This window comes from Trachemys scripta, chromosome 2, assembly GCF_013100865.1.
Source record: "Trachemys scripta elegans isolate TJP31775 chromosome 2, CAS_Tse_1.0, whole genome shotgun sequence".
NCBI classification, from domain to species: domain Eukaryota; kingdom Metazoa; phylum Chordata; order Testudines; family Emydidae; genus Trachemys; species Trachemys scripta.
The window spans coordinates 151754167-151782158 of NC_048299.1; the positions used below are offsets into that span (position 1 = coordinate 151754167).

At 55.8% G+C, this 27992-nt stretch overlaps 1 protein-coding gene across 10 annotated transcripts; it reads right to left on the reverse strand.

Moving 5' to 3' along the window:
• Positions 1-318: 318 nt before the first annotated feature.
• On the reverse strand, positions 319-27757 carry LOC117872982 (actin filament-associated protein 1-like 2). Of its 10 annotated transcripts, XM_034761921.1 has the most exons (19): positions 27580-27754; positions 19446-19589; positions 19007-19090; positions 16856-16984; positions 15929-16021; positions 15025-15104; positions 12569-12668; positions 11868-12076; positions 11183-11362; positions 10479-10574; positions 7523-7622; positions 6529-6740; positions 6017-6138; positions 5322-5442; positions 4841-4946; positions 4278-4427; positions 3422-3582; positions 2770-2880; positions 319-2632 (listed from the first exon to the last, which is right to left on the reverse strand). In XM_034761921.1, the coding sequence occupies exons 1-19, from the start codon at positions 27593-27595 to the stop codon at positions 2606-2608; spliced, it is 2241 nt and encodes a 746-aa protein (XP_034617812.1). In that variant the 5' UTR covers positions 27596-27754; the 3' UTR covers positions 319-2605. The 10 variants fall into 10 exon arrangements, with proteins under 10 accessions (XP_034617812.1, XP_034617810.1, XP_034617809.1 ...); XM_034761919.1 differs by lacking the exons at positions 319-2632; positions 2770-2880 and having other exon boundaries at positions 2887-3582; positions 4841-4943; positions 27580-27757; XM_034761918.1 differs by lacking the exons at positions 319-2632; positions 2770-2880 and having other exon boundaries at positions 2887-3582; positions 15025-15101; positions 27580-27755.
• Positions 27758-27992: the final 235 nt, after the last annotated feature.

Consider the following 27992-nt stretch of genomic DNA (forward strand, 5'->3'; position numbering starts at 1 on the left):
GTGGTGTTTCCCTAAAACATCCTTTAAAGTAAAGTGGTCTCTCTTGTTTTCCATGTGGTTACCCCGTATTTCCATCCAGCAGCGGATGTCTTATTTTTAAACTTGAAGAGATGGTGGGGTAGGGTAGGACAACTGGGGATCCACCATTTCATGCACCAGCTTTTTTCACCTCACCTGGATTTTAATCTCACCCTGGGTCAGAACCAAAATGTCCGTTGAACCTCAGCCATGTTCCTAATCAATATTTCCCAATCACAAAATCACGGCACAAACCTGACTAAAGGAAACCCCTCCAAGCATTATGCATTTTACAAGATAAAAGGTGGGGTTTGAAACATTTATTTGACATGACAGTTTGTTAAAAACAACCCAAAACCCCAGCAAAAAACAAACAAAAAAGACATCCCCCCCCCCCCCATCTAACCCTCACATCTTTCTGAATTAATGAGTTACACAAAGGACCTTTAAAGGCACACTGTCAATTTAACATTTCCCCCACACACACACCTTTCAATTTGGTAAAAGCATGTTTTTAAAAAAACTCAAAAACATTAGAAAAAATATTTCTACAATTACAAAACAAAATCCAATGCAAACAGTTGCTTTTAAACAAATAACAGTTCCCCTGCAGCGTTTGCAACCTAAACATTGCAGCACCATGCAATGGAAATCAACAAAGTCTGTTTTGCTTTAGATTACGGTCAGGTTCTTATACCTGGATCCTGTAAATTACTGATTCTGTATGAGCAAGCCCTTATGAAACCGACTGGGCACTATGTGGTATGAGTTCCTCTCTGTGCTCCACTGAGGATGGGAATCTCTAATAGCCCAGCTGGAGTGACTCAGGCTTTTAGCTCTGGAGGTGTCATCTGTTTCAATCCCAGGTGTGTTGGGGTGGCTGTCACGCTGGGCCAACTGCAGCCTTGTTGATGTCAATATGGCTCTGGGCAGGCCCAGGGGAAGGCAGCTCTGATTGCAGATCAGAACCAGACAATGAAAATGATGTGAAATTGATTTCTGTTGTCCAAGTCTTGGCCGAAGAACATAAATAACGATATGTTCTCTATATTTTGAAAAATTCTTTTCATCGCCTAAGGTGTTATTTGTAACACAAGACACTAGTTTATTCACAACATAGTACCTTGAAGCTGACTGAGTCCCTATAAAGATAAATACAATCAACGCTCCTGTGTTTACACTATTCTCAATGCAGTTACTCTCATGCCACTTGCTGTAATGAAAGTTGTGTCCATGTCTCAACCTTAAATATTCACTGGGCATCTGAGCTTTCAGGCTTGGGAGAGAGTTACTAACCAGACTTTGCCCTTGCTCTGGTGCTGATGGCAGCAGATCTCAGATTGCTTTATGAAGGTGGGTCAGTGTCATTAAGCCTGTTTGACAGAGGGAGAAGCTGAGGGACACAGAGGGGAAGAGACTTGCCCAAGGGCAAAACCCAGCCGTCTTGACTCCCTGCCCTGTGCTCGATCCACTAAACCACAGTGGGCACCTACAGTTGTTCCACAGCTCATTGGACTCTGATGTTTCAAAAAGAAGTGAATTGCCCATCTCTAAATGGCTACAGAAATTGTTGTCTCCTCTTAGCAGAGCCTGTGACCACTTTAAAAGCAGCTGCCACACTTCTCGGTCCCTGCTCATGTTCCTTCCCTTTCAGTTCCATCATGCAGGCTCCCAAGAACAGCTGGCCAGAGGCAGTGCAGCAGGGTAGCATCACACCTCCTGGCAGCCTCCTCCTCCCGTTTAGACTCCTGGGTGTATGGCCAGCGTACCCAGTTAGAAGCTCTCTTCTGATTTCAGACATGCCCAGCTGCACAATGCATGTAATGTTATCAAAGAGCTGCATCATTCCATCCCTGCACCGTAAAACATCTGTGTCTATCTGGAAACCAAAAGTAGGGCTGATATCTCTATGGAGAAAGGTGTTTGCTAGGAAGAGGAGTGGAGAAGATCCATGAAAGATTTCAAAGGACTCAAGAACAGGTGGCTAGGTAGTCCAGAGCATCCTCTTTGTATCTCCACTTTCTTTAGAGTCTAACACCATGAGAAGCTGTTGTTCATGTTTGCGCTCATCTTTCATCCCGTGTTTCAGGAGGCATTCAAGAGAACTGTCTTCTGAAGCACCAGCCGATGCAATTTGAAGCTGCAGGAAGGTTCCGTAAATAAAAACAAAGAAGCCATCTCGGCTCCACCTCTGTCACATCAACTGCAAGGAGGAGAGTGCTGGTGGCTAATGAGCTCGCAAGCCACTGCGGAATCGCTCCCTGGAAAATGGTACCAGATGGATTTGCTGCTGTGAAGAGTCCAGACCCGGTAATGCTGGGCAAGCCCTCCCACACCCAGCCCGGTCCCCCTTTCCCCATTTCAGTGCCATTGCAGACAACCTATAAAAATCCAGTCAGTTTAAAAAAAAAAAAAAGAGTTATTGTAACATTGATAACTATGGTAAAAAAAAGGAGAGATTCAGAGTTTATTCTGCATGATCCACATGCAGCATTAACGGTATATATATAGACGCACGGTCTGATATGTATATGTACAGTGCAATGTCTCCTGCCTTTGGGAACGCTCAGCGGGTGGAAGGGGCCGATTACATGGCAGACTTCATCTCCCATTCCTGAAAGAGACAGACGGAGAAAGGACAATTATTCCCATGTCCTGGGGGGGGGGGGGGGGGGGGGGGGCAGGGGGGGTCGGGCCATTCCCCCCGCACCCAGCGTGACTCTCCCTAGTAGAGGGGATGCCCCTCAGTACCTTTCTCTTCTGCAGAACCTTCCCCTTTTCAATGATGACCACGGAGGGCGCTCGCCTCAGGGCGCTCTTGGTGGAGGTGGTGCGTTTCAGCAGAGGTGTTAGGAAGGAACCCTGCGTACAAGGGTAGAGAGAAGAGGGGTGGGGGTGGGAGCCCCCTTTTGCCCTTCTTTCCAACCTGTCTTGGGGGTTAGCTGCCTACCCTGCACGGCCTGTGAACAGAGGCTCTAGGGCAGTGGTTCTCAACCTGTGGCCTGTGGGCCACTTGCGGCCCAATCAGCACAGAGCTGCAGCCCATGTGCCATCCTCAGGGCCAAATAGGTTGAGAACCACTGCTCTAGGGCCATTCCAGCTCAGTCTCTGGTCAGACCTCTCCTTCTGTCTAGGGGCTCCCCTCCATATGGAATCACCTCCCCACCTTGTCTAAAGGCAAGAAAGAAGGACCTAAGTTAGACCTGACTTTCTCAAGGAACAGGAGAGACGCAGCAGAATAAGGAGAGGGAAAGAGGGAGAAGAGAAGTCGCTGGGGAAGGGATGGGAGAAGAGAAAGGCAGGAAGACCTAGGACAGCCCCTGCTGGTTTCTAGCCCCCAACTGTTCTGTCTCATGACTGCCCAGTGTCTGGCCCTCACCCATCCTGCTTCATCATCCTTTACCTCGGAGCCTGCTGAGCTGGTGGCGGTGGCTATGTGGCCCTTCAGAGACTTGCCGATGGCTAGCAGGTTCATCTCCGAGCCGGCCTTCAGCCTGGTTTTCATCCGGCATGCCCTTTCCAGCTGCCCTACTTTCTCCTCCAGCTTGGGGAAGGCCCTCTTACCTGCAAGAAGGCAGATCGTGGGGCCATGTGAACCCACGTGGCAAGCTGAAGGCCCAATCCTGCCACCCCGACTCACTCTGGGTTACAGCCATGCCCCAAGAGTTGCAGGACACCTGTCATAACCATACAGCTAAGGGTAGCATAAAATCCCTCCTTTACCTGTAAGGGGTTTTATTACCCTGTAAAATTACCTTCCATCCTGATTTTACAGAGGTGCTTTTTTTTACCTTTTTCTTTATAATAAAGTTCTTTTTTTAAGAACTTGACTGATTTTAGTGTCCTAAAGATAAAGGGTCTGGTCTGTACTTTTATTAAAGGCAATTGGTTAGTATATTATTCTCAAGCCTCCCTAGGAAAGGGGGTGAAGGGGCTTGGGGAAATATTTTGGGGAAACAGAGACTTCCTCTTCCCTAGATGTTTGTCTAAATCACTTGGTGGTGGTAGCAATACCGTACAAGGACAAAGAAAGGATTTGTGCCTTGGGGAAGTTTTAATCTAAGCTGGTAGAAATAGGCTTAAGGGGTCTTTCATGCGGGTCCCCACATCTCTACCCCAGAGTTCAGAGTGGGGAGGAAACCTTGACAACAACCATGGCTCAACCCTCCCAGCCCTCTCCTGCACTGGGTAAGTCTTGCTGACCCCTGGCACAGGGGCAGGGGGTCAGCAACCTGCCTGAGGCTGTGCAGCGATCGTACCAATTAAGAAATCCAAGCTGTCTGGGGCGCCCTTCCTCTCGGGCTGCATCAGCATCCGCTGAGACTGGAAAAAATCCCGGCTTTTCAGCTCCGGGGCCACTTCTACCCACTGCTTGTTCGGAGACTTGCCCAGGCTGGCTGGAGGAGCAGCTAGAAGAGCATGGGAGAGAAAGGGGTCAAAGGCTGTGTGACCGTGAGCACTCAGAAAGGGATTCCCCCTCCGGGCATGCTGAACCAACCTAGAGACGGAGCTGCTCTGTGCCTGGGGCCAGGGAAATCCTGGACATGCCTAGGGCCAAGGGGGAGGAGCTGTTCTGTAACAGGCAGTGAGAAGCAGAGGGGCACTCCTCTACGCATGTGCCACCCTGAGACCCACTGGAGCCAGCCCGTCCCAGGGAGGCAGCAATACCCTCTCAGCACATGCCGTGGCAGACGTGGGAGCCGAGCAGTGCTGGGACACTGCCTCTTACCGAGATGGGGCCACGCTTGGCTTCTGTCGGACACAGAGTCTGCCCCCAGTGCAGCCATGTCCCTGCTGTGCTGGGAGAGGGAGCCTCCCTCACCTGTCTCCTCCGGAGCCCTGCTCTGGGGGTTGCTGAAAGCATTGTCGGGAAGGGCACACGGGAGTCTCTGCATCTGGTCTTGGGCGGCTCTGTCCAAGCTCTGCTGCTGCAAAGAGAAGCCAGTGAGGAGCCTGTGGACGAGCTGGCCAGACACGCCAACCCAGATCCCCATGGGGGCAGCCAGGGTCGGCTCCAGGCACCAGCTTGTCAAGCAGGTGGTTGGGGTGGCCGCTCCGGAGAGGGGCGGCACGTCCAAGTATTCAGCGGCAATTCGGCGGACGGTCCCTCACTCCGCCTCGGAGTGAAGGACCTCCCACTGAATTGCCGCCGCAGATCGCGATCACAGCTTTTTTTTTTTTTTTGGCCGCTGGAGCCGGCCCTGGAGGCAGCTCAGCCCATGGAGTTTCGCCAAGCTCCACCAGCCAAGGGGCTGGCCCGCTCGCTAGAAACGCCTACAGATGCCGGACTACATGGAGGTTACCAGCTGGTGCAGTATATCCGAGTTGGAGTAGACAGGGCTGGGGTGTGTCGCCAGCGGGAGCTGCCCAAAGGGGTCGTCCATGTAGGTGTTGGGGGTCGGGAATCTTCGCAAGAGCAGGCCCCTGCAGGCAGAGCAAAGAGGAAGCCCTGTGACCCTGGGCAGCCGTTGGGGGTGGGGATTTTCCTTGCTTAGCACCTGGGGCCCATGAGTGCTTCGAATTGGACGCAGCAGGGCCTGATGAGTGCTGCCTGGCTGCCCTATGAGCGGTAACACCAGGGGTCACAACACAGGTTGTCCCCAATATGGCTAGCACATGCTTCGGTCATGCACTAGTTCCGTAACTGGGTCCCCATGGCAGTGCCAGATGCAGAAGCAGCCAGGATCCTGGGCCCTGGGGACCTGTCCCAGGAAAGGAGAGAGAGGAGAAAGAGAGATCACTTGATCGTTACCTGTTAGGCACCTGGCATTGGCCACTGTCGGCAGACAGGATATTGGGCTGGATGGACCTTTGGTCTGACCCAGTGTGGCCGTTCTTATGTTCTTAAGGCACCCATGGGCAGCCAGGTCCCCTGCCTTAGCCAAGGGGGAAGGAGAATGGAAAGAAGGCTGAAGGAGGGAGGAAGCTGGGACAACCTGAAGATAGGGAATAGGGGGAGCTGCTCTGAAGAGGCACAGGGGTGCTGCGGGCTCCTTACCCCACAGGGGCAGAGCTGGGTCCATCTCCAGGGACTGAGGTTTCATACACAGAGGCTGGTTCCGCTCCCTTCTCCACCTGCAGGATCTTCAGCCAGACGTCCCTCTCTTCATCCGAGTGGGTCTGCACCAGAGAAGGGGACAAGTGGGGCCAGAACCATTAGGGAGGGGCCACGGAGATGCCCTCCTCTGGGGTATGGGATCGGCTCGGCAGCCAGAAGGGCAGGAAAAGGACCAGGTGTGACCGGGCAGAGCAGAGGGCCGGGGAACCAGGCCAGTTCTTTGCTGCATCTCTCCATGCACAGCACAATCGGCGCGGAGTGCGGCTCCCACGTCTGCATGACCACAGAACCATCTGGAGCTCTAGGAAGGGAGGGGCAGATCCAGTTCCTACCATCCGTGGGATGCTGCCAGTCAGAGCTGCCCCCCTACCACCAGGCTAATGGTCTCTCTGCTACAGCTTGGCTGCGGGCCATGCCAGCACCATACGGGTTAGCACAGCTGCACCACGCACCTGCAGGATGGCGACCTCTCTGCCTTGCTGGCTGATGTGGATGTGATGGCGTTGGCCCACGTCGGCCACCGGGGTCACATTGCTGCCCGCCAGCGGCACAGCGTACTCGGGGCTCTCAGTGCAGCTGGGGTCTCTGAACATCCGTAGGGCACCCTGCTCCACCCTGCACCACAGCTTCTGCCACTGGCCGTTCAGCAGCACATCCAGGAAACCTGCAGAGCGCCCCCAAGGCCTCTCGTTAGGAGACACGCCTCCGCTGCCTCCTCCGCCATCGGGGAGAGGGCTCGGCACTGACCCACCCAGCACAAACTGTAGCTGATGCCTCCGCGGGCTGTGGGAAAGGAGCTCAGGAAAGCCTGGGGTGAGAGCACGGGCTCTGTGTGTAGTTACCCCCACAGCTCTGCTAATGCACCCAGCACCCTGGCTGTTCCACTCCTGGGTCACCTCCCCACTACCAGCCCTTAGAATCATAGAATATCAGGGTTGGAAGGGAGGTCATCTAGTCCAACCCCCTGCTCAAAGCAGGACCAATCCCCTGACAGATTTTTGCCCCATCCCTAAAATGGCCTCCTCAAGGATTGAACTCACAACCCTGGGTTTAGCAGGCCAATGCTCAAACCACTGAGCTATCCCTCCCCCTTCCGCCAATGCACCCAGAACCCCAGCTGTTCCAGCCCTGGGTCACCTCCCCATCTCCACAAATGCACCCAGGACTCCGGGCTGTTCCAGCCCTGGGTCTTCTCCCCATCTCCACCAATGTACCCAGCACCCCAGCTGTTCCAGCCCTGGGTCACCTCCCCATCTGCACCAATGCACCCAGCCCTGGGTCACCTCCACCAATGCACCCATCACCCCAGCTGTTCCAGCCCTGGGTCACCTCCCCATCTCCACCAATGCACCCAGCACCCTGGGCTGTTCCAGCCCTGGGTCCCGCAGACAGGATGGCTGGGCTAATTGATGCTGCACAGAGTGGTCAGGCTGGGCCATACCGCACCTCCCTTCTTTGGCTCTCCAGTTGGGATGCAGCCAGCTGTAGCTGGGCTGACCAGGGAGTTCTCCTCATCTGAGTCAGAGCCAAGCTGGGAACCTCTCACCTAAGAGAGACCACAGACAATGATCACTGAGGCGAGGGGAATGGATAAGCAGAGGGAATTTCAGGCTGAATATCAGAGATTTCCCCATGGGCAGACCCAGGAGATGGGGGGCAGCTCCCCAGGGAGGAGGAAGCCCCATCACATGGGACCATTCAAATGGCACGACATGCCATAGGGATCAACCCTGTACTGTCTGGTCTCACAAGGACATCTCCCTCAAATTTCATGGGTCAGGCTGTGCCCTCGGGCACACCCCATGAGCTATGGGCACGTCCCAGGGCAGAGTCCCTCCTCAAGGTTTACAACATTCCTGTGGGCAGCAGCAAGCAGGACTTGTTGTGGAAGGAGCTGCTCAGGACAGGATGGGATAGCAGGGACTGGGGGTCAGGATTCATAGATTCTAGGACTGGAAGGGACTTCGAGAGGTCATCGAGTCCAGTCCCCTGCCCTCATGGCAGGACCAAATACTGTCTAGACCATCCCTGATAGACATTTATCTAACCTACTCTTAAATATCTCCAGAGATGGAGATTCCACAACCTCCCTAGGCAGTTTATTCCAGTGTTTAACCACTCTGACAGTTAGGAACTTTTTCCTAATGTCCAACCTAAACCTCCCTTGCTGCAGTTTAAGCCCATTGCTTCTTGTTCTATCCTTAGAGGCTAAGGTGAACAAGTTTTCTCCCTCCTCCTTATGACACCCTTTTAGATACCTGAAAACTGCTATCATGTCCCCTCTCAGTCTTCTCTTTTCCAAACTAAACAAACCCAATTCTTTCAGCCTTCCTTCATAGGTCATGTTCTCAAGACCTTTAATCATTCTTGTTGCTCTTCTCTGGACCCTCTCCAATTTCTCCACATCTTTCTTGAAATGCGGTGCCCAGAACTGGACACAATACTCCAGGTGAGGCCTAACCAGCGCAGAGTAGAGCGGAAGAATGACTTCTCGTGTCTTGCTCACAACACACCTGTTAATACATCCCAGAATCACGTTTGCTTTTTTTGCAAAAGCATCACACTGTTGACTCATATTTAGCTTGTGGTCCACTATAACCCTTAGATCCCTTTCTGCCATACTCCTTCCTAGACAGTCTCTTCCCATTCTGTATGTGTGAAATGGATTGTTCCTTCCTAAGTGGAGCACTTTGCATTTGTCTTTGTTAAACTTCAGCCTGTTTACCTCAGACCATTTCTCCAATTTGTCCAGATCATTTTGAATTATGACCCTGTCCTCCAAAGCAGTTGCAATCCCTCCCAGTTTGGTATCATCTGCAAACTTAATAAGCGTACTTTCTATGCCAATATCTAAGTTGTTAATGAAGATATTGAACAGAGTCGGTCCCAAAATAGATCCCTGCGGAACCCCACTTGTTATGCCTTTCCAGCAGGATTGGGAACCATTAATAACAACTCTGAGTACGGTTATCCAGCCAGTTATGCACCCACCTTATAGTAGCCCCATCTAAATTGTATTTGCCTAGTTTATTGATAAGAATATCATGCGAGACCATATCAAATGCCTTACTAAAGTCTAGGTATACCACATCCACAGCTTCTCCCTTATCCACCAGGCTCATTATCCTATCAAAGAAAGCTATCAGATTGGTTTGACACGATTTGTTCTTTACAAATCCATGCTGGCTATTCCCTATCACCTTACCACCTTCCAAGTGTTTGCAGATGATTTCCTTAATTACTTGCTCCATTATCTTCCCTGGCACAGAAGTTAAACTAACTGGTCTATAGTTTCCTGAGTTGTTTTTATTTCCCTTTTTATAGATGGGCACTATATTTGCCCTTTTCCAGCCTTCTGGAATCTTTCCCGTCTCCCATGATTTTCCAAAGATAATAGCTAGAGGCTCAGATACCTCCTCTAGTAGCTCCTTGAGTATTCTAGGATGCATTTCATCAGGCCCTAGTGACTTGCAGGCATCTAACTTTTCTAAGTGATTTTTAACTTGTTCTTTTTTTATTTTATCCGCTAAACCTACCCCCTTCCCATTAGCATTCACTAGGTTAGGCATTCCTTCAGACTTCTTGGTGAAGACCAAAACAAAGAAGTCATTAAGCATCTCTGCCATTTCCAAGTTTCCTGTTACTGTATCTCCCTCCTCACTGAGCAATGGGCCTACCCTGTCTTTGGTCTTCCTCTTGCTTCTAATGTATTGATAAAAAGTCTTCTTGTTTCCCTTTATTCCTGTAGCTAGTTTGAGCTCATTTTGTGCCTTTGCCTTTCTAATCTTGCCCCTGCATTCCTGTGTTGTTTGCCTATATTCATCCTTTGTAATCTGTCCTAGTTTCCATTTTTTATATGCCTCCTTTTTATTTTTTAGATCATGCAAGATCTTGTGGTTAAGTCAAGGTGGTCTTTTGCCACATTTCCTATCTTTCCTAACCAGCAGAATAGCTTGCTTTTGGCCCTTAACAGTGTCCCTTTGAAAAACTGCCAACTCTCCTCAGTTGTTTTTCCCCTCAGTCTTGATTCCCATGGGACCTTACCTATCAACTCTCTGAGTTTACCAAAATCTGCCTTCCTGAAATCCATTGTCTCTATTTTGCTGTACTCCCTTCTACCCTTCCTTAGAATTTCAAACTCTATGATTTCATGATCACTTTCATCCAAGCTGCCTTCTACTTTCAAATTCTCAATGAGTTCCTCCCTATTTGTTATTCCTGGGTTCTATTCCCTTCTCTGCCACTGACTCACTGCATGACCTTGGTTAAGTCACTCTCCTGTGCCTTGGTTTCCCTGCTGGAACACAGAAACAACGATGCTAACTTGGGTGGGGAGAGGGGTATGAGAGCACTCCAGGATCCCCGGTAGCAGGGGCTAAAGATGGCTAAGGAACCTACTCACCTGGGGTGAGTTCCTGCCCTGCTCTGAGCTGGGCAATACTGGAGAGTTGTGGGCAGAAGGCCTGCTGAGAGGAGAGCTGCTCACCTCCTCAATCACCTGCAAGAAAGGGACAGCATTACAGCCATGGAAGGGGCAGCTGGGGGTCCCAGCCCCCCAGGCGCAGCGGGAGCCCAGCCCCCTCACAGCAGAGTCATTTCCAAGGCAGGGAATGTGCTGCTGGGAGGGTCAGAGCCCCCATGGCTCCTGCAAACCCCTCTCTAATGCAAACTTCTTGTGGAACCCTGTGTGGGGACGTACTGCAGCTTGGCAAGAAAGGGCACTGGCTTGCCCCACAGACAGCAACCTCCCCACGGCTCTGTGAGGTTTCCAGGAACAATTGTCAGCACCCAGCTTGGCCTGCAGGGGGAGCCAGGCCATAACTTATCTGCCAAGCCCCAGCTGACAGGACGGTGCCTGTCCCCACTTGCAGAGGGGAGTGGGCAGCGCAGGGCCCTGACAGGACGGTGCCTGTCCCGTCCCGTCCCGCAGAGGGGCGTGGGCAGCGCAGACTCACCCGACATGTAGTCTCACCTCGAGAGGAGCTGTTCCCCCACCCACAGTCCACCTCAGGGGCTCCCAGGCAGTGGCAGAGGCCACTCTTGACCCTCCCCACTCCCATGGCCCCCCTCCATGCACAGCTCTGCCAGGGTGTAACACCTCCAAACCTTCCTCCAGTCCTCGGCCTGCTGGCGGCTCTGGAAGCCCATCACCAGCGTCTCTGCCGCTGCCCCCGTGATCTTCAGCACATGCTGCATCTTCTTGCTGCGCTTGGCCTTGTAGACAACGCGGCAGCCGCGCAGGTCCAGCTCCAGCACTGGCTGCAGGTCCTTGGCACACTTGTAGCACTGTGGCAGCACAGGGCAAAGGGCATGGCTCAGCCAAGGGGTGGGGACCGCAAGGGTCCGAATCTGGGGATAGCAGGGCTTGGAACTGGAACTTGCAACCCTGACCCTCCCCGTACAGGGTCTGCAGGTCTGTGGGTTTAGGGAGTCAGGATTGGCGGGATGGGGGTTAGGGGTGCAAGGTCTGCAGGTGTGTGGGTTTAGGGAATCAGAGTTGGGGGGATGGGGGTGCAGGGTCTGCAGGTTATGGGTCTGGCAGGTTCAGGGCACTGAATGCACTTCAGTTCACCTACCCTTTTACCATGCAGCTCTTCCCTGCACCCACCTACACGTCCCTGCACTCTTCGCCTATCAGGCGCCTGTTGCCAAGGCCCTCCCCGCCCCCCCCAGCACTGTCCCGCACACATCCCAGCCCACGCGGCCTCCACAGCAGGGGAAAGGCTGTGCCCAGGGAAGCTGTCTCCACCTGTGAGTGCTCCCGCCCCTCTCCATCCCACCCAATGCTCACCAGCAGGGCGTGTTCCCGGACGATGAAGAGCTGCTTGGCCCACTGCCCGAGCCAGCGTTTCCTCCAGAGGAAGCTGCAGAGTTGGGCCTCGGGGCGAGCAGGAGCCTCGGTGGTGGGTGGCCACTGGATGTAGTGCGCACGGTCCTTCACGCAGTCCTCGTCCTCGCCATACGACTCGTAGTGGCTGCTGTCTGTGTCCCCGCCGCCCGCTGCCCAGAGCAGAAGGGTGGCGCTGAGCAAGCGCCTGGCGAGAGTGGAGCTGCCTGTTGGCAAGGGGCTGCCCCAACAGTGCCAGGGGCCTCTGAGCTTGGAATGGGAAGCGCACCACGCCGCAGGAGCTGGGAGCCATGCAGGGAGCAGAGTGGGGCTTGGAGACCTTACAGTCCATGCCCATGCGGCCTAGATGGAAGAGGCAGCACAGCATGCAGGAGGCGTGCCACAAGCATGGAGGGTGCCACAAAAGGGAAGCAGCTGGAGGCATGCAAAGTGCAGCAGGGGTGCCCTGTGCAGATGTGCAGCAGGCATGGCACAGATGTTGGAGGAGGGGTCCCATGTGCATACATTGCAGCTGATGGGCCCTGGGCGACAGGCATGGCACAGACACATGAGGGGCAGCTTGTGTACGCAGGCTGCAGCTGATATGTCCTGCCAGCTGCTCACACCTCGTTTCGGAGAGGAAGGGGTGTAATGGGGCTCGTTACCTGGGCTCATATGTCCCTTGGGGTTGATGGGTTCTGCCTCCTCGTAGGAGTCCTCAGCTGGCAGGCTAGGGAGGTGGGGCAGGATGCCCAACGGGTTTGTCTAGAAAGAGCAGGGAGAATTCAGCGCGACAGAGCCAGGGGAGGCAGTATCAGGGCATGAGGTGTCAGGGGGACTCTGCCTGCCAGTCCCCTGGGGGCTCAGGAGAGGTCTCAGGAGCTGTGCCCTCCCTTTGCATACTGAAGGGCAGGCTCAAGATACCCCCTTTCCTGGGCAGTTGCTCAATCTCCACCTCAGGAGCTCCCTCTCTCCCTGTTCCAGGCTGATGTGGGCTTGGAGCAAGCACGGATCCCCCCAGCATGCAATCGCCCTGCTCCTTGGCAGCACGTCTGCCGACTCGGAGCCCTGCATCTGGACAGGACTGAGATGAAAGAGCCTTTGATGCCCGTGGCTCGGATTTCTGCTTCCTTCACAACTTAACTGCCCCTAAAGTGGCCTCTACAGTTAATCGGCCCCTGCTGCCTTCATGCTGTTTAGCTACCAAATTAACTGCTTCTGAAATCTGTCAGCGGCATCTCGCGCTCTGGCATAGGACGCCGCTCTTGTTCCTGCCAATTGCATCCCGGGGGGTGGTCCTCTCCCCCCTGCCACGGCTCCTGTTACCTCATCTGGAGCCCACATTTGCCTGCTTCCATCCACATCCGGAAGAGCAGTAGAATTCCGCTGGAGCTGCACGTCTGCTCAGAGCACAGGGAAATGCCATCTTGTCAACCAATCCCCCCGCCATGCAAGCAAGACAACATCCTGCTGCTTGCAACAGAGGTTGCACCACTCTATGGGAATGTACCAGGTCTCTGCTGCATGCAACGCATCTTCAGCCGCATGCAGCGGACAGCTTCCCCTGCTGCATCCAATGAAATGTGCCTCTCTTCATGCAAAGCAGTGCATCCCGGGCAGCATGTGATGGAACACGCCCCTGCTGCATGCTGTGCAATGTACCATTCTCCACAAAAATTACACTTTGGCTTTGTTGCATGCAATGCAACACCTGCTGTTGGATGTAATGCAACGCATTCTCTTGCGCATGCAACAGACGGTGCTGCACTTCATGTAATATGTGTCCCTCCCCTGCAATGCAGCACACCCGCTTCTGCTACTTCATACCACGTGTCTCTTGCTCTCTGCAGTACAACAGATCCAATACTGCAAGCACTGCAACACATCCTCATATGCAAGAAAATGTGCCCCTGAGGTTCTGCCACTGGACACCTGAGCAGGTGGGAGTGGCAGGGAGGGAGAGAGTGGAGCCCTCTGCACATCCCAGTCTGGAAACTCCCAGTTTGTGCTGCCGACGCTCCTGTTCCTTTCCGGTTTCCCAATGATCTCATGGCCAAACCATCTGCTCTTGTTTGTGGAGGGGCCTGACAGCCCAGCAGCCGGGAAGCCCGGCTCCCTCTGCCACAGGCTGGAAGCCAAGGCGGGCCCTTCCCTAGGCCTCAGGCCGGGGCTGTGGGATAGGGAGGCCTCACTATGACCCCTGTATCCTGAGCTGCCCAAAGGATGGCAAGGGGTAGCTGGGAGCCAAGGGGCAAGAGAGAAAAAAAAGACAGACCCCTGCCCCATCTCCTTCATGCAGGGCCCTTCCCCTACCCTTGGACAAAGCCCCCTGAGCCCTTTCCAACCCCAGCCCCTGACGCTGCCTCTAATTCCCCTCCTTCAGCCCGTTTCCCCCACACTCGGCCAGTCACCCCAATCCCCAGCCACTGCCCCTAGAGACCCTGGGCTGGATTCTAAGCTCAGCTACACAGTCAGCCTGGAGTCCAAGAGCAGCAGGAGCAGGATCCGGTCGCTCTCATCTGTATCAAGAGGGTGCAATCGCAATCCACGCCCCTGCTTGTAGCCAGCACTGATGCGGTTATAGGGACAAATGGGGGGTCACATGTGCCTCCCCACAGCCCCTGTTTCTGCCCGTCTGGATTCCCCACCAGGGCTGGGGACTCTGCTCAGCCCCGGGGACTCTGCTCAGCCCCGGGGAGGCTCAGAGGAATGACACACACACACGCATCCCAGGCCCTGCTGGACATGCAGAGCTGGCAGGCTGCATGGGAACATTCCTCCCCACGCTCCCTGCTCAACTCTTTCTGTGCTGAGCGGGCAGCAGGGCCATAGCCCAGGGACGTGCAGTGTTGCCAGGAATATGTGCCGGGTCTCCCTCTCCCACGTCCTGTCACAGCAACAGCCAGGGGCTGGGATGCTCCCGTGCCTGGGGCTGGCCTCCTAGGAGTGGGCACAGCAGGGTAGCCACAGTGTGACAGGCTCTCCCGCTGCCACACGCACTTAGCAGGTGCTGGGACCCTGCAAAGCGCTCACCCGCTGACTCCACCCTGAGCATCAGAGGTAACAGAGATCTCTATCTCCCTCTCTTGGTGCTTCCTGACCTGGAGTGATTCAGACTTACCCCGCCTGAGGAGCACTGGCCATTGGCAGCAGGCAAGTCACACTCTACCCTTCCCATCGGGTCTGGAGACGAGATTGCTGCTGAGAAAGGTAACAATTAAAATCATTTCAACTAGCCACTGGCACCAGCTGCAGCCGGGAGCCCCCGGGTGCTGGAGCTGCTCTGCTCCAAACCTTCCAGGCCCAAGAATGGGCCAAAGATCCTCGAGAGAGCATGCGAGACCTGGTGTCTGGAGCTAGAGAAGCCGGATCCAGCTCTGTGGGAGCCGATGCAAGCTGGATCCAGCCCCAAAGCATTTGGGATCGTTCAGTCTGCGTCACTAATAGAGCCCAATTAGCAAACGTGGATTCCCTGAGCTGGGCACCCAAATCCCTCAGCCTGGCAGCTGAGTGGGCCTGGCCAGTAGCTGAGTACCCACAATGGCAGCTTGGGCCCACACTCAGTGCAGTTGCCGCCGTGGGGCACAGAGCTCCAGGCTCTCTATAGCAAAGGGTAGCTCTGAGACTCCCCTCAGAGGGGGTGAGCGTCCTCGCAGGCTGGGGCACCGGGCTACAGTGTTAGCACCTTCGAAGCCAAAGCGGAGAGTCCCGGCCACCATTCCATAGGCCGATGTTTCAAACATGCCCAGTATCTCTGGGTGCCAAGCTTTGGGTACCTGCATGTGTCTCAAACGAGGGCAACTGAAATCACTGGCCACTTTTGCATATTTGGCAGAAAATCTGAACCCGTTACTGGCCTCGACTCACCCGGCCTGATTCTGATCTCACATGTAGGGTGCTCATGTCTGCACTGCAGCTGTGTCACTGACAGCAGGGGCTGGCCCGACAGATACAATTAGGAACCCCCCCTCCTCTTCGTGCGACTCCTCTCACGCCCCCCACATGGTACCGACTCCACTGCTCACCTTGGCATGGGCTCAGGTCAGCCGGCGTTTGGAAGGCGCTGCTCCCAGAGGAGGGTGAGATGCAGCGCATGATCATGTACTCTGCGTCCTCTGCTGTGGGGAAAGAGGCGGATCAGGATTACAGGAGGTGACAGGACTAACGCCACAAACAAGTAGTGGATAAAAGCTCTGAGATCAGGCTGCTGCTCCGGATGGGGTCAGGTGACTCGGCGGGCAGGTGCTGGGGGATTCCAGACAATCCCGAATGAACCTTAAATTCTAGGGACCTGGACGGGGATCGGTCTGGAGACTGAGTCCAGCCACGGCTTGTTCATATTCACTATGCACCATTCTCCTTTGCCGAAAGCCGCTCCAGTCTGGGAGCTGGAGTGAACAGTTTGCAGACACCCCATCATCAGCTGATATAAAACGACTGGGCAAACCCGTAGGAATAACAGGGATGCTGGAAGAAGATCGGGGTTAGGCATAGCTAAGAAAAAGGGCTAAATGGAACCAGCTCTGGGCAGGCCCAAGGGGACAACCTCATTGGTAAGCAAAGTTACAGAGAGTGACAAACTGGATAACCAAAGATCCAGAGAGCTGGACTATGGTGAGCACCAAAGAAGTCATTTGACTGGCTGGCCCAGTTTCCAGGGATCATGGAGAACCTGTGGTAGGGTGACCAGACAGCAAGTGTGAAAAATCAGGACAGGATGTGAGGGGTAATAGGAGCCCATATTTAAAAAAGCCCCAAATATTGGGACTGTCCCTATAAAATCGGGACATCTGGTCATCCTAGCCCGTGGAAATGGACAGGGCTGCAGGAACAAATCTGATCTGCTACAGAAAGGTTCCCTCTTGTGGAGTTATTAGGATACAGCCGCCCCCATGGGTCATTAGCACATCACCTGTCTCTGGATACCTATGCCCCAGCAGCAGGATACATACATGGAGGGCTCTGGAACCTGGAAAGTAGCTCAGCGATGGATTTCTTCTTGGCCTGAGCAATGTAGCTGAGGTTCTCTCGGTCCAGGATCAGCAGGAAGGACTCTAGGTCCAAAAGGAGCTTGTCTAGATCTGCAGGCAACACAGAAGGAACAGGGCAGTTACTAGGGGAACCCCATTCTGTCACATCGCCCCCACTGGGGGATCCTAAGAGAGCAGGGTGCTGAGTCAGCCGACCCCCTGGGAATGCCTTAGAGCCACCCAGCAGAGTGCCTGGAGCTCTGGGTGCCCGGGACAGGTCAACACACGACGGGCAAGGCCCAGGGCCGGAGTTTCCGAGACTGGGGCAAGAGTCTTTCAACCTCAACAAGGAGCAGAGAAAATATCCCTTTGCCCTCCCCTGCTCTCTATATCCGGGCTGGCTCAGAACCGGCTCCTTGCGCCCACGGGCCATCTGGGGACGAACAGACTCATTGCTCCCATCTCCTGCACCTGACCCCAGCTCGCAGCACAATCCTGCCATTCAGAGGAGGACATAAGAGGTACCCAGAGCTGCTAGGGAAGGGGGGAGGGTGACCGAAGGGGGCGACAAGGAGAGAATAAGCAGCAGTGGGAGACTGAAGGCCCTTTATGTCCGCACTAAAAGAGCAGGCTTGTTTCGGGGACTGGGCTTCCAGGTTCTTTGAGAGGAGAGATGAATATGGGGTTTGACTGGCAGAAGGGTGAGTTTAACTCAGCGTTTCCTGCCAGAGAGCGATTGACCCAGAGGCTCCCCAGTGTGTCAGGGAGGGGGGTGGCAGCGCTGGAGATGGAACTAGAGCGCCCCCTCGGGGAAGGCTGGCCAGGGCATGTCAAAGATGCAGAGGCGGCTGGAAAGTTCTCCGGTGACATCTCTCCTTTCAGTCCACTTCCCTGTTCTCCCTCGCTGGGCTAGCGATGCTGGGGAATGTCTCGGCATTGTCTCCCGGGCTGCTGCCTGAACGAGGCCTCTTCACCCCTCCCTCGCCCGTGACCCCCTCTGTCAGACAGCGGGGCAATTGTGCCCCCAACCAGCGCTCAGAAGCCGCCGTGCCTTCACTGACATCCCACGCACCGAAAGAGGGGGGAGGGAAAGGGAAGGAGGGGGCGATAATGTTGCACCAAACAGCACAGCTGATGAAGGCTGGTGTGTTCCCAGTGCAATGCAGAGCATTTGCCCGCCGCCCCCTCGCATGGCTTGGAAAGAGGAATAAAAGCTCCCAATCAGCCCAGAACAAAGGCAAAGCCCAGGGAGAGCCTGCCTGTCCTGAGCCACAGCTAAGTGCTGTGGGGCCAGCCAGCAGCATCGTGGGTCACAGGCCTGGATTCACTTCCCATCCCTGGCTCCCTCTCTGTCAGCCTCTGGGGATAATGATAATTGGTATTTCCAAGGCACCTGGCACCACAAGAGGGATTCTGAATGGATCATTGTCCCCGCCCATGCTACGAGGGGGAAACTGAGGCACGGAGCATGGCAGTGACTTGCTCAGTGCTGGGCAGCAAGTAAGTGACAGAGCTGGGAATGCAGCCTATGCTCCCTGCCCTAGCCACTTGACAACACCCCCCAACTGAGCACAGAATGAACCCAGGAGTCCTGCCTCCCAGGCTCATGACCTCCAGACCATCTTTCCTCTCCAGAGGCCCTCCTTCCTCCCTCTACGGGCTTAGCCCAATATGTTCACAATTGGGGGCTTACAGATTGACACCGAAAGAAGCAGCTTGGTTTGCAGAGGGACTGAGCACCTGCAGCTACCACTGACGCCCGCAGAATTCGTGAGCACTCAGCACTCCTGAAAATCTAGAACTTCGGGGATTCCGATCAAACAGAACCTAGACGCAAACCACCCCTTGCGTTTGGTTTGCTAATCCCTGCCTGGCTTTGCCCTGTGTCCAGAAGCAATCCCTTGTTCCAGACAGCCTGGCACTGGTATGGCAGACCCAGAAAGGAGTTGTGGGTTTGACCCAAACCCTTTGAATCTGCCCTTCGCCCAGTGATGGCTCCGTGGATTCCTACACCTTGGCAAAGCCATGTTCGAATCCCAGCTTGGGTCACAAGCACAGCGAGTTGGGCGAGCCTGGTCCCCAGCAGGGGTTCGGCATTCTCACCACAGCCATTTAAGAGATGCAAAGCGTTACCTGGGCCATAAATGGTGGAAGGGGCCCTCCAGATTCTAGCCCCAAACAGGAGCTGTGTCTGCTCTATGTCCCAGCAGCAGTTTCCTGCATTCAAGAAACATACGGTGGAGGAGGGGCTTCTTCCCCCTTCCTCAGTCAGTTTACAACCCCACCCCCACCATCCCCATCAGTTTTCCCAGGAATGACACCGAGAGAGGGCACAGCATGGGGAGACATGCAGGAGACACCCAGGTCACAGCTTGCCCACCGCCTGAACTCTGCTGCAGAGGCCTGGAATCGCCAGCGGAACCCCAGAGCCTGGCCCTGCTCCACTTCTCGACCAGCCAAATTTCCTCCCAGGGTGGAGACCTGGACGGTGCTGCCAGCTTTCCTCACGCTCCCTTCCAGCCCCCAGAAGCTCCCTCGTCCCCATAGAGAGGGGGTAACACAGACTCCCCACCTTTTGCTTCCCCACTGCCAGGCTGCTCCTCACCCGCCCTGCCAGGCTGCTCTTCCCTCCTCTCCGCCATGCATCTGGAAATGTTTTGCGTCTCCCTTCTCGGCACCACTCCGGACGGCTCCAGGCTCCACTCCCCGCTCCCAGCTGTGATAAAATGTTGCAGGCCCGCTGACGAAACCCACTGATTCTTGGCCTGGGGCCCAGGCGGCCTTTTCCTCGTCCCCCCAGCACCGATGTTCCCTCATTGGTTCCCCCGAACGCAAAGCTGCAATTTGCTGCCTGGAACAGTTGCAATGTTGGGAATGCTTCACCGAGCCCATTCTGCCCAGCCATGGCAAGCCTGCTCTAAAGGCCCCACCCCAGGCCCCCTCAACCTCCCACCCTGACCCTACCCAAAGAGGGCATCCTCCACCCCCCAGGGAACCTCCCTGCCCGCCAGGGGGGGTGGGACCAGGGCTGAGACCAGGCCCATTTTGACTTCATTCCTTGGAACCCCCTCACGGCGGTGACGAGCCACAAGGCAGCCCATGGGCCCTGCTCCCCATGGCGGAGATGGTGCCCGCTGCTCTCTGGACACCTCACCACTGTAGGGAACTGCCACATCATAGGGCCTGTTGGGAGGGCAGTGCGGGCAGAGCTGTTCTAACCTCAGCTCGGTGTCCCCAGGCCCGGGGGAGCAGGGGCAGGATTTAAGATAGCTCCCCATGGCACTTCCCTGATGAGTCTCTGGACAGATCACCGTCAACAGCTCCCCCAGATTCTCCACCCCCCCAGCTGGCATTCTCACAACCAAGAGAGGGGCCCCATCCCCTGGGGGAGCAACAAGACTCTGCCAAGTTCCTGGGAGGCAGGGGGGCAGAGAGGCTCCACAAGGCTCCTGGTATGTGAGTATGCAGAGGCAGCTCCATCCCTCTTCCCCAGATCCTTACGCAGATAGTCATTTATCTGATTAATGAGGAAACATACGTCCCAGGCACACAGCACAGCATCCCCAGCACATCATCCCCCTGAGGTACACTACACCCTTGGACACACAGCACAGTGCCCCCAGACAAACCATGCCCTCCCCGGGCACACAGCCCAATGTACCCCTTTCTGCACACACAAGTTCCCAAACACACACACCTGTTCTCTCAGTGCATCTCCCAAAACACACAACCCAAGCCCTCCTCCCAGCACACACACACACAGCTCAAACACATCTCACTCCTACCCCTCAGCACCTCCGCCACACCAAAGCACGCAGCCCAGCCTTCCCCCAGCAGCACCACGTTGCCCAGCCCAACGGGCCCACATCCCCCTCTCCCGATCACAGTGCAGCTGGCAGGGGCTGCAATCCCAGCCCACCTGCGAGGGAAGGCCTGGAACCACCCGCCCTGGGGCAGATGCTTAACCCCTCAGTTTGCCCCTTGCTCCTCTACACGTTTGAACACACAGACAGGCTCCTAATGGCTCTATGTGCCCGGTCCTGGGAGGTCACGCCGTGGGAGCCAGTCACAAGGGCCAGTGAGGGGAGAGATTGCATTGCATTCCTCCTTTGCCCTGGCCTGGCACAATGGGAGGTGGGGGAGGAAGTTTTTCATCAGCTGCAAGTCTATCTGATATAAGCAGCCTGCCCCGCTGCCTGGGACAGGGCTACAGATGAAGCGCCATCCTTACCCTCCAGCTGGGGAGGGTCAGGTCGGCGGCTTCTCGAGTCGTATTGACAGATCCGTGTTGTTTTCCGATGACACTCCCCTTTCACCTCTGTTCTAGCATGCCAGCACCTTTCCATCCATGGACACGTGGCTCTCTCCTCCGTCCTCCTCACCTACTCGGCTAGGGAATCACTCAAGTCTCTTAGCCCCCAGTCTGGCCAGCCTCTCCTGCTACCACCCGCCCTGGTAGGACAGCGCCGACTCACACCCAACACTGCCTTTCACAACAATGGACGGAATCTACCGGGGCTCACAGTTCATCCAAGCAGGAAACAGGGAAGGGTTGTTCCCCATGGGCCGTTCTTCGGCCAGTCCCAATGGGCTCCCACCACGTCCTTTGGGGACTATTCTACAGCCTTGCAGGGTACGGCTGCACTGCAGCTGGAGGTGTGATTCCCAGCGTGGGCAGACATACACGGCAGTAGCTGTGAGCTAGTGCACTACAAACAGCCGTGCAGCCCTGGCAGCACGGGCAGTGGGATCGGCTAGACGCCCTAATACCTACCTACAATCTTGCATGGGACTGGACTCAAGCAGCTAGCTCGTGCCACTGCAGCAGCACTGCTTCGTTTAGTGCACTGGCTCAAGCAACACTAGCACATGCCCGGGTACGCGAGCTAGAAAATGACGACTCGGGCTGCAGTGTGGATATACCCAGAGATCTCGCTCTTAGGCAACATCCCCTGCTCTTTCCTTTGCCCTTTTCCAATTTCCCTCAACTTTAACATTCTCCAGCAGCAGATCGGGTTGCAGTGTTGGATGGGGAGTGGCCACTGCCCCCAAACATTTCCATGGGGGCAGCTAAACAAATATGAATGTGCCCAGCACTGATGCACTCACACATCGGCTAGCAGCTGGAGCTATATTGGTTAGGATCTAATGCATAATCCAGCCAGTGGGCACGCCAGACCCGGTGGTTTGAGAAGTGAACACAGTGCGCACCATCAGACCCATGGCAAGCCGTGTGGTCAGTAAGTGGCGTGAGGAAACGTCCTGGCTTCTTCACAGGATGGTCAAGCAGAGGAGAGGGCTGGGAAAGGTGCCCAAACTCCGTGTGTTGCAAGGATGTTGGAAAGACTGATACGGAGCTGCCAAGTGCGCAGAAGCAAGACAGCCCCCGCTCCCCTCCCACCTCCCCAGTCCTGGCTCATAAAACAGAAGGGTTTACTGTGCTTTATTCCCACACCCCGCACCCTGTAGTTCTGAAAGCTGCAGACCTGTTGTCTCATGTTCCCCCGGGGCAAGAAAAGCCAAGGTCATATTTCATCATGGGATTCCAGTTTCAGATTCGGCCACGCCGGTCAAGAACACAGAACTGTGTCTGTCCCTCCCTGCTTCCCCCTTCCCACCACCCTGCTTCCTAATCCACAGATTGGACCACAAATCCGTTTGGCTGGAATCCTTCCTTGCTGCTGAACCGGCCCCTCCATCCAGGATGATGGACTCACCTCCCTGCCCAGCCCATCTAGGTCAGTATCCCCACTCCCCTGCTACTCCTGATCAGACCAGTGGGTCCAGCCTGGTCCCCACAGCTCTCTGCTGCGCTGGGTCAGACCAATAGGCCCACCAAGCCCCAGGCTCTGGGGATCAGACCAGTGGGCCCATCTAGTCCCACAACCTGCCTGTTGCAGAGGCCAACAGCTGATGATTCAGAAGAAGGTGAAATCCTCCCCACACATGGACCAGACTCATGCCGTGCGACTCCTGGGGAAGGCCTGACTGCATCCAGGGGAGAGAGCAAATGTTGAAGCACCTTGTAAATAGCTGGGAATGCAGCAGAGCGGTAGATGGCCCAGGTCCTTGGAGCGGCATCAGGGGGGTTTGAGGGGGAGCAAGCACCTGGCTGAGGTGAGCCTGGTTCTCAGCACTGCAAGGAATCTTGTGCTGGCAGAGGTGGGGATTTCAGCTCCCTGCCCGTCCTTCGCACAAACCTACTGGGTGGAAAACGACCAGCGAGCGGCTCAGAGACTGGGTGAAGGGAAGAGGAGAGCGAAGCGGCCAGCGACATGGCAAGGGAGGGTGGGTGGGCGGATGTGGGAAACGGAACAAAGGAAGAGAGAGAGGTGGGCAGTCAGCCAGCACAGGGGCTGCTGGGCTCCCCCAGGGGTGGCGGCTGAGTGATGCATGATTCCTCTTCTCCGGCCCACTCTCTATGCAGCTTGGGCTCACTTCTCTTCATATACCATCCTTTCCTTTGGCGCCACCCCCTTGCATTCCCAGAGCCCCAGCATCCTACCTGGGCCCCATCTGCAACTCAAGGGAGCAAAACGCTCTGACATTGCTCAGCAATCCTGCAGCCTGGGTCAGTCTGGGGTTCAACAGGAGCTTGGCCTCATCCATCCTGTCCCCAGCTGGTGCTCCCGTGCCTTCCTCCCAGCCTGCCTGACCCCTGGATCTCCCCCAGGCTTGGGCCTCTGCACCATCAGTGGTCAGTGCATGCACCTGCCACAGGGGGTGCTGCAGAGCCATGCAGGGCCCTGGGACAAAGAGAGAGATGCTCAGAGGAGAGGGAGGGATTTGGGACAGGGGCGCAAGGGCAGGCAGGGAGCATGTGCAAACTGTCACTGCCTGCAGGAGAGAAAACATCTGGGAGGGAGATGGGTTTAGCAAAGCAGGAGGGGATCCAAACATCTGGACTTCCCTAGAAACGGGGCGGGGGGGTAATGACTAATTCCCTGCACCTCATCCAGGGGCAGCAGGGCATGGGGGCACTGGGAAGCGGGGTGGGGGGGTTGTTTTCTGGAAATCAAGAAGGGAGAACTCAGGCGAGGGAGACATCCCTGTGCACAGCACAAGCAGAGCCAGCATGCTCCTCCAGCGCAGATCCAGGGAGCCCCGGGAAGGGAATCCAGCCCACCTCTGCCAGGCCAGGCAGGGGGCCCTGTGCACTGAGCACTCCCTGCTGCTCCCCTCTGGTCTCCCCCTCTCCTCATTTCCCTCTTTCCTCCCCCCATCCCAGCAGAGTCTGCATTCCTCTGTGATGACATCCCCTCCACTCCCAGCACCGCTCCTCTTCCCCCCACCCCTGCCCAGGGGCCACATCTCCTCTCAACTCTCACCTTGTACCTGCTCGTGCCTTATCCCCCAGCTCCCCAGAACCCCGCACCCAGCCCACTGGCACCCACAGCTACGAGCAAGAAGCCCAGCTCTAACAGGATCTGCCCTACCATTAACTCTCCTCCCCCCAGCCCCCCCACACGTCAATGATGGTCTGTCACAAGCTCATTCAGGGGCTCACCCGCCGCCTGGCACCCAGAGAGCAACGCGCTTCAGGAACACATGACATGGGGGCTGGGGGAGGAAGCCACCCAACGTGCAAGGGATGAGTCAGAGCATTTAGTGCCCACGGGCCTGTGGGAAGCAGCGCTCCTCCTCTGTAATGTCAGCAACGGGAGAGCTCTGTGCACGCGCGCACTGCATTTCATGTGGGTTTAGTACGATGGACTTGTGTGTGTGTGTGCACGAGATCATGTGCATCCCGTGCTTTGTCGCACATGTATGCGTGCACAAAGGTGTGTGTGCGCCCATGTGAGCTCACTCGCTTTGTCACACATACCTGCAGGTTTGTGTGCTTGCGTGTGCACAGGTGGCTGTCTAAATGACAGGGTGTGCACGTGGCTGTGTCTACACGCCTACGAGCGTGTGTGCCTACAGACGTGTGCTCACGCTTGTGTGTCAGCGTGCCTGTGCTGGTGTGAGAGTCGTTCCCTGGCGCTGAAAGCCTGGCTGCTGCAATCCAAGGGGTCTCCGACTCGCCCCTGACAACGCGCCATCTACAAACATCCCAGGCCAAGTAAATGCTACAGAGATTGAAAACAGCTGCCTCGGTTTCCATGGAGAGAATGAGCAGTTGAAGGTAAACGCATCTGCCCCCATTCCTGTCTCCTCCCGCAATAGCTGCTGTCTGCAGCAACTTGCCCTGTCCGGGTCCCCATGCCCCAATCCCATGTCTAGCAGGCCCCTTACTGGGAACTGTAGGAGCAACTTTCACAGCGGCCCAAAGAACAGGAACTGCCATGGAGCTGGGGAAGTCTAGACAGTGCAGGGAAAGGCACATGGAAAATCCAGCTCCTCCACCAGCCCATTCCTAACACCTCGTTCCCCTGCTGCTGTCAGCGATGGCTGGGTCACGGTCCATTCAGAGGCTCCAGATGATGTGCCCTGAAGGCGTGCGCCTGTGTTCGGGGGAGGTGGGTGCTGAGCTCCCCAGGGAAAGGGCTCGTGCCATAGACCCCGGTGTGCTGCCTGAGGCTTCCATCACCCAGCTCCAGAGTGCCCATGGGACCAGCCCCAAGCACCTCCTCTTTAAAGTAGTGCAAAAGCCAGAGTCACCGAACTCAGCCAGGTGTTGGCGGAGGAATAGAGTCTTCCAGCAATGCTAGCAGGAGAAGGAATGAAGTCCACTCATTTATGCATAGGCTTCACTGTCATCTTGTCGTTGTCCCTACTCCCCACCCTGCATACACACACACACACACAGGTCTGTTCATCTGTGTGTCACCATCTCAGATTGGGAATTCCTTGGAGCAGATGCTGGTTTTATATAGCATATTTGTGCAGCACCTAGCACACTGGGGCCTGATCCTTGACTGAGACCTCTATTATTATTTACATGACAGTACCGCCCGGAGGCCTCAAGTGAAATCAAGGCCCCACTCTGCTAAGCACGTAGTAAGAGACAACCCCTGCTTTAAAGAGCTCACAATCCAAGACGGACAATGGGTGGGAGGGGAAACAGAGGCAGAGAGAGAGGAAGCGACTTGCCCAAGGTCATCCAGCAGATTACTGGCAGAGTCAGAGATAGAATCCAGGAGTCCTGGCTCCCAGTCTGACGCCCCATCTGCTCGACCGCACTGCCAAATAATAATAGCCTGAGTTTCAGAGGGAGACAAAACTTGGCTAAGTGGGATGGGACAGGGGCTGGCTTTCAGGTGAGCCCCAAGGGCACGTATAAAATCAGGATGCTAAACACTTGCTAAAAGTGTGCCCTGTTGCAAGGAAACACACAAACACCCTGCACGCTACAGATCTCAGCGTCCCAGGCACCAGCGCAGGTCTGTTGTCACCAACAGATTGGCCAGTTCCCTATGCAGGGCTCTCTTTTAGCCAGATCCCTCCATGGGCACAGGGGTATATCAGAGCCCCTTGGGACCGAGCCAGCACGGTCATGGCAACCTTTGGACAGCCCAGAGATGTCGGAATGCAGCAATCCCCCATCTGCAGTGCATTCCCAGCAACAGCAGGGGGATGGAGAAAAGGTGAAGGAAGACTGGGATGTATCTGAGATGCCAGTGTTTTAAGGCCATTCAGCAGCTAATGCTTGATCTCGATACCTTTCCCCCCGGTCATCTTTAGGGACTGGGAAAGCTGCCAGGAATTCAGATGCAAGGCTTAGAGCTGGGTGCACAAAGCAGACAGAACCACCCCCATCAGGGGCTTCTGTCAGTCCTTTAAAGGGAGATCAGCCGGGATCGGGATGTGACTCCTACCTCCCCCCGGATAAAGTCTCCTCCTGCACTATCACCCCCTATGCAGCAGAAGCCAGGGATGGGGAAACAACCACTTCTGCAGGGATTTCATCTCAGCCCCGACATCCCATTCTGACACCCAGCGCTGCTGTGAGGAGCTCAGCACCTGGATGTGAGACCGTGAGGCCCTCTGTATCCCATGCCAGAATGACCCCATTCCCAGAGAAGTCGCTTCCCTCCAATCCCAGGTTCTCCTAATTTGATCTCTGCTTCCTGAGCCATCTCAGCGGCTCAGGGCCTGGACTCCAGATTTCTGAGCTGTGTTGGCCAACTGCAAGATGACTCATACCACGAAGGGATAAGGGAGGACGATTGCAGAGAAGACATGGCAGTTCTGGAATTCCCTCTCTGGACAGCGTGTTCCCAAGCGGCAGAGAGAAGGGCTCTTCCAGGCATGGGTCACAGCCCTCGCCCCTGGAGATCCCCGGCCTCCCAACCAAATACCCCAGAGCAGAGAACCGCCCAGGAGTGCTTTCGAATGAGCCCACTCTGCAAGAGAGAGGCGGCACCAATGGCACATTGGCACCGCTACACATATGTCAATGCCTGGCTCCCAGGCAACACGCAACGCACGCTCAACCACCTGGAAAAGGAACACGCCAGCCGCTGTCTAACCACACCGGTGGCGGTGGCAGGCACATGCCAGCCATGGGGCTGGCGCAATTTGTCGAGCGAGGGGCGCTGACAGCCATTGAACCAAACCCTGGATATGATGGGAACCGCTTCAAGCCAGGGAGTGTGGCAGCCCCCACCCCAGCACCCCTCGTTCCAGCACCTATGGGTGCCAGAGAGCACAGGCAGAGGTGCTGAGTTCAACTCTCACCCACTGGCACCCGCCCACCCCGGTTACCGCCAGCCCCGCTCCGCGGAGGGGTTCCCAGCCCCGGGGGCTGGCAAGGGGAGCGCTACCTTTCTGCTTCTCCATGGCGCCGGCTGCAGGGGGGGCGCTGGGGCAGGCTCCGGCGCGGGCCGCTCACATAGCGCCGGGCGCCCTCTCCTCCGCGGGCGCCGGAGCCGGGGAAGCCGGGCGCACAGGAGCGGCGCAGCCCCGGCCCCAGCGCAGCCCATGCCGGGAGGGGAGGGGGCCGAGCCCGGGATTCCAGGAGGAAGGGCTGGCGCCAGCCGCCGACTCCCCGGAGCAGCACCGCCACCTGCAGGGCGCAACGTCTGGCTACAGGCGCGGGCTCAGGTTTGGGTCCGAGCCCCCAGAAAACATCAGCACTCAAGACCCGGGTCCTAGGAGCCGCTTGGCGGATAGGTCCCACTGTGACTCGTGTGCCAGCCCTGTTATTCTGCAGTGTGGACGCAGCTCACGCCCCACT

Excerpts from the sequence above, each read along its gene's own strand:
- LOC117872982 (XM_034761917.1), bottom strand. Across the intron at positions 12,077-12,568 it reads CAAGGGACATATGAGCCCAG|CGGGCGGCGGGGACACAGAC; the intron begins GTAACGAGCCCC and ends TGCTCTGGGCAG. Across the intron at positions 4,947-5,321 it reads CGGATATACTGCACCAGCTG|CAGCAGAGCTTGGACAGAGC; the intron begins GTAACCTCCATG and ends TTCTCTTTGCAG.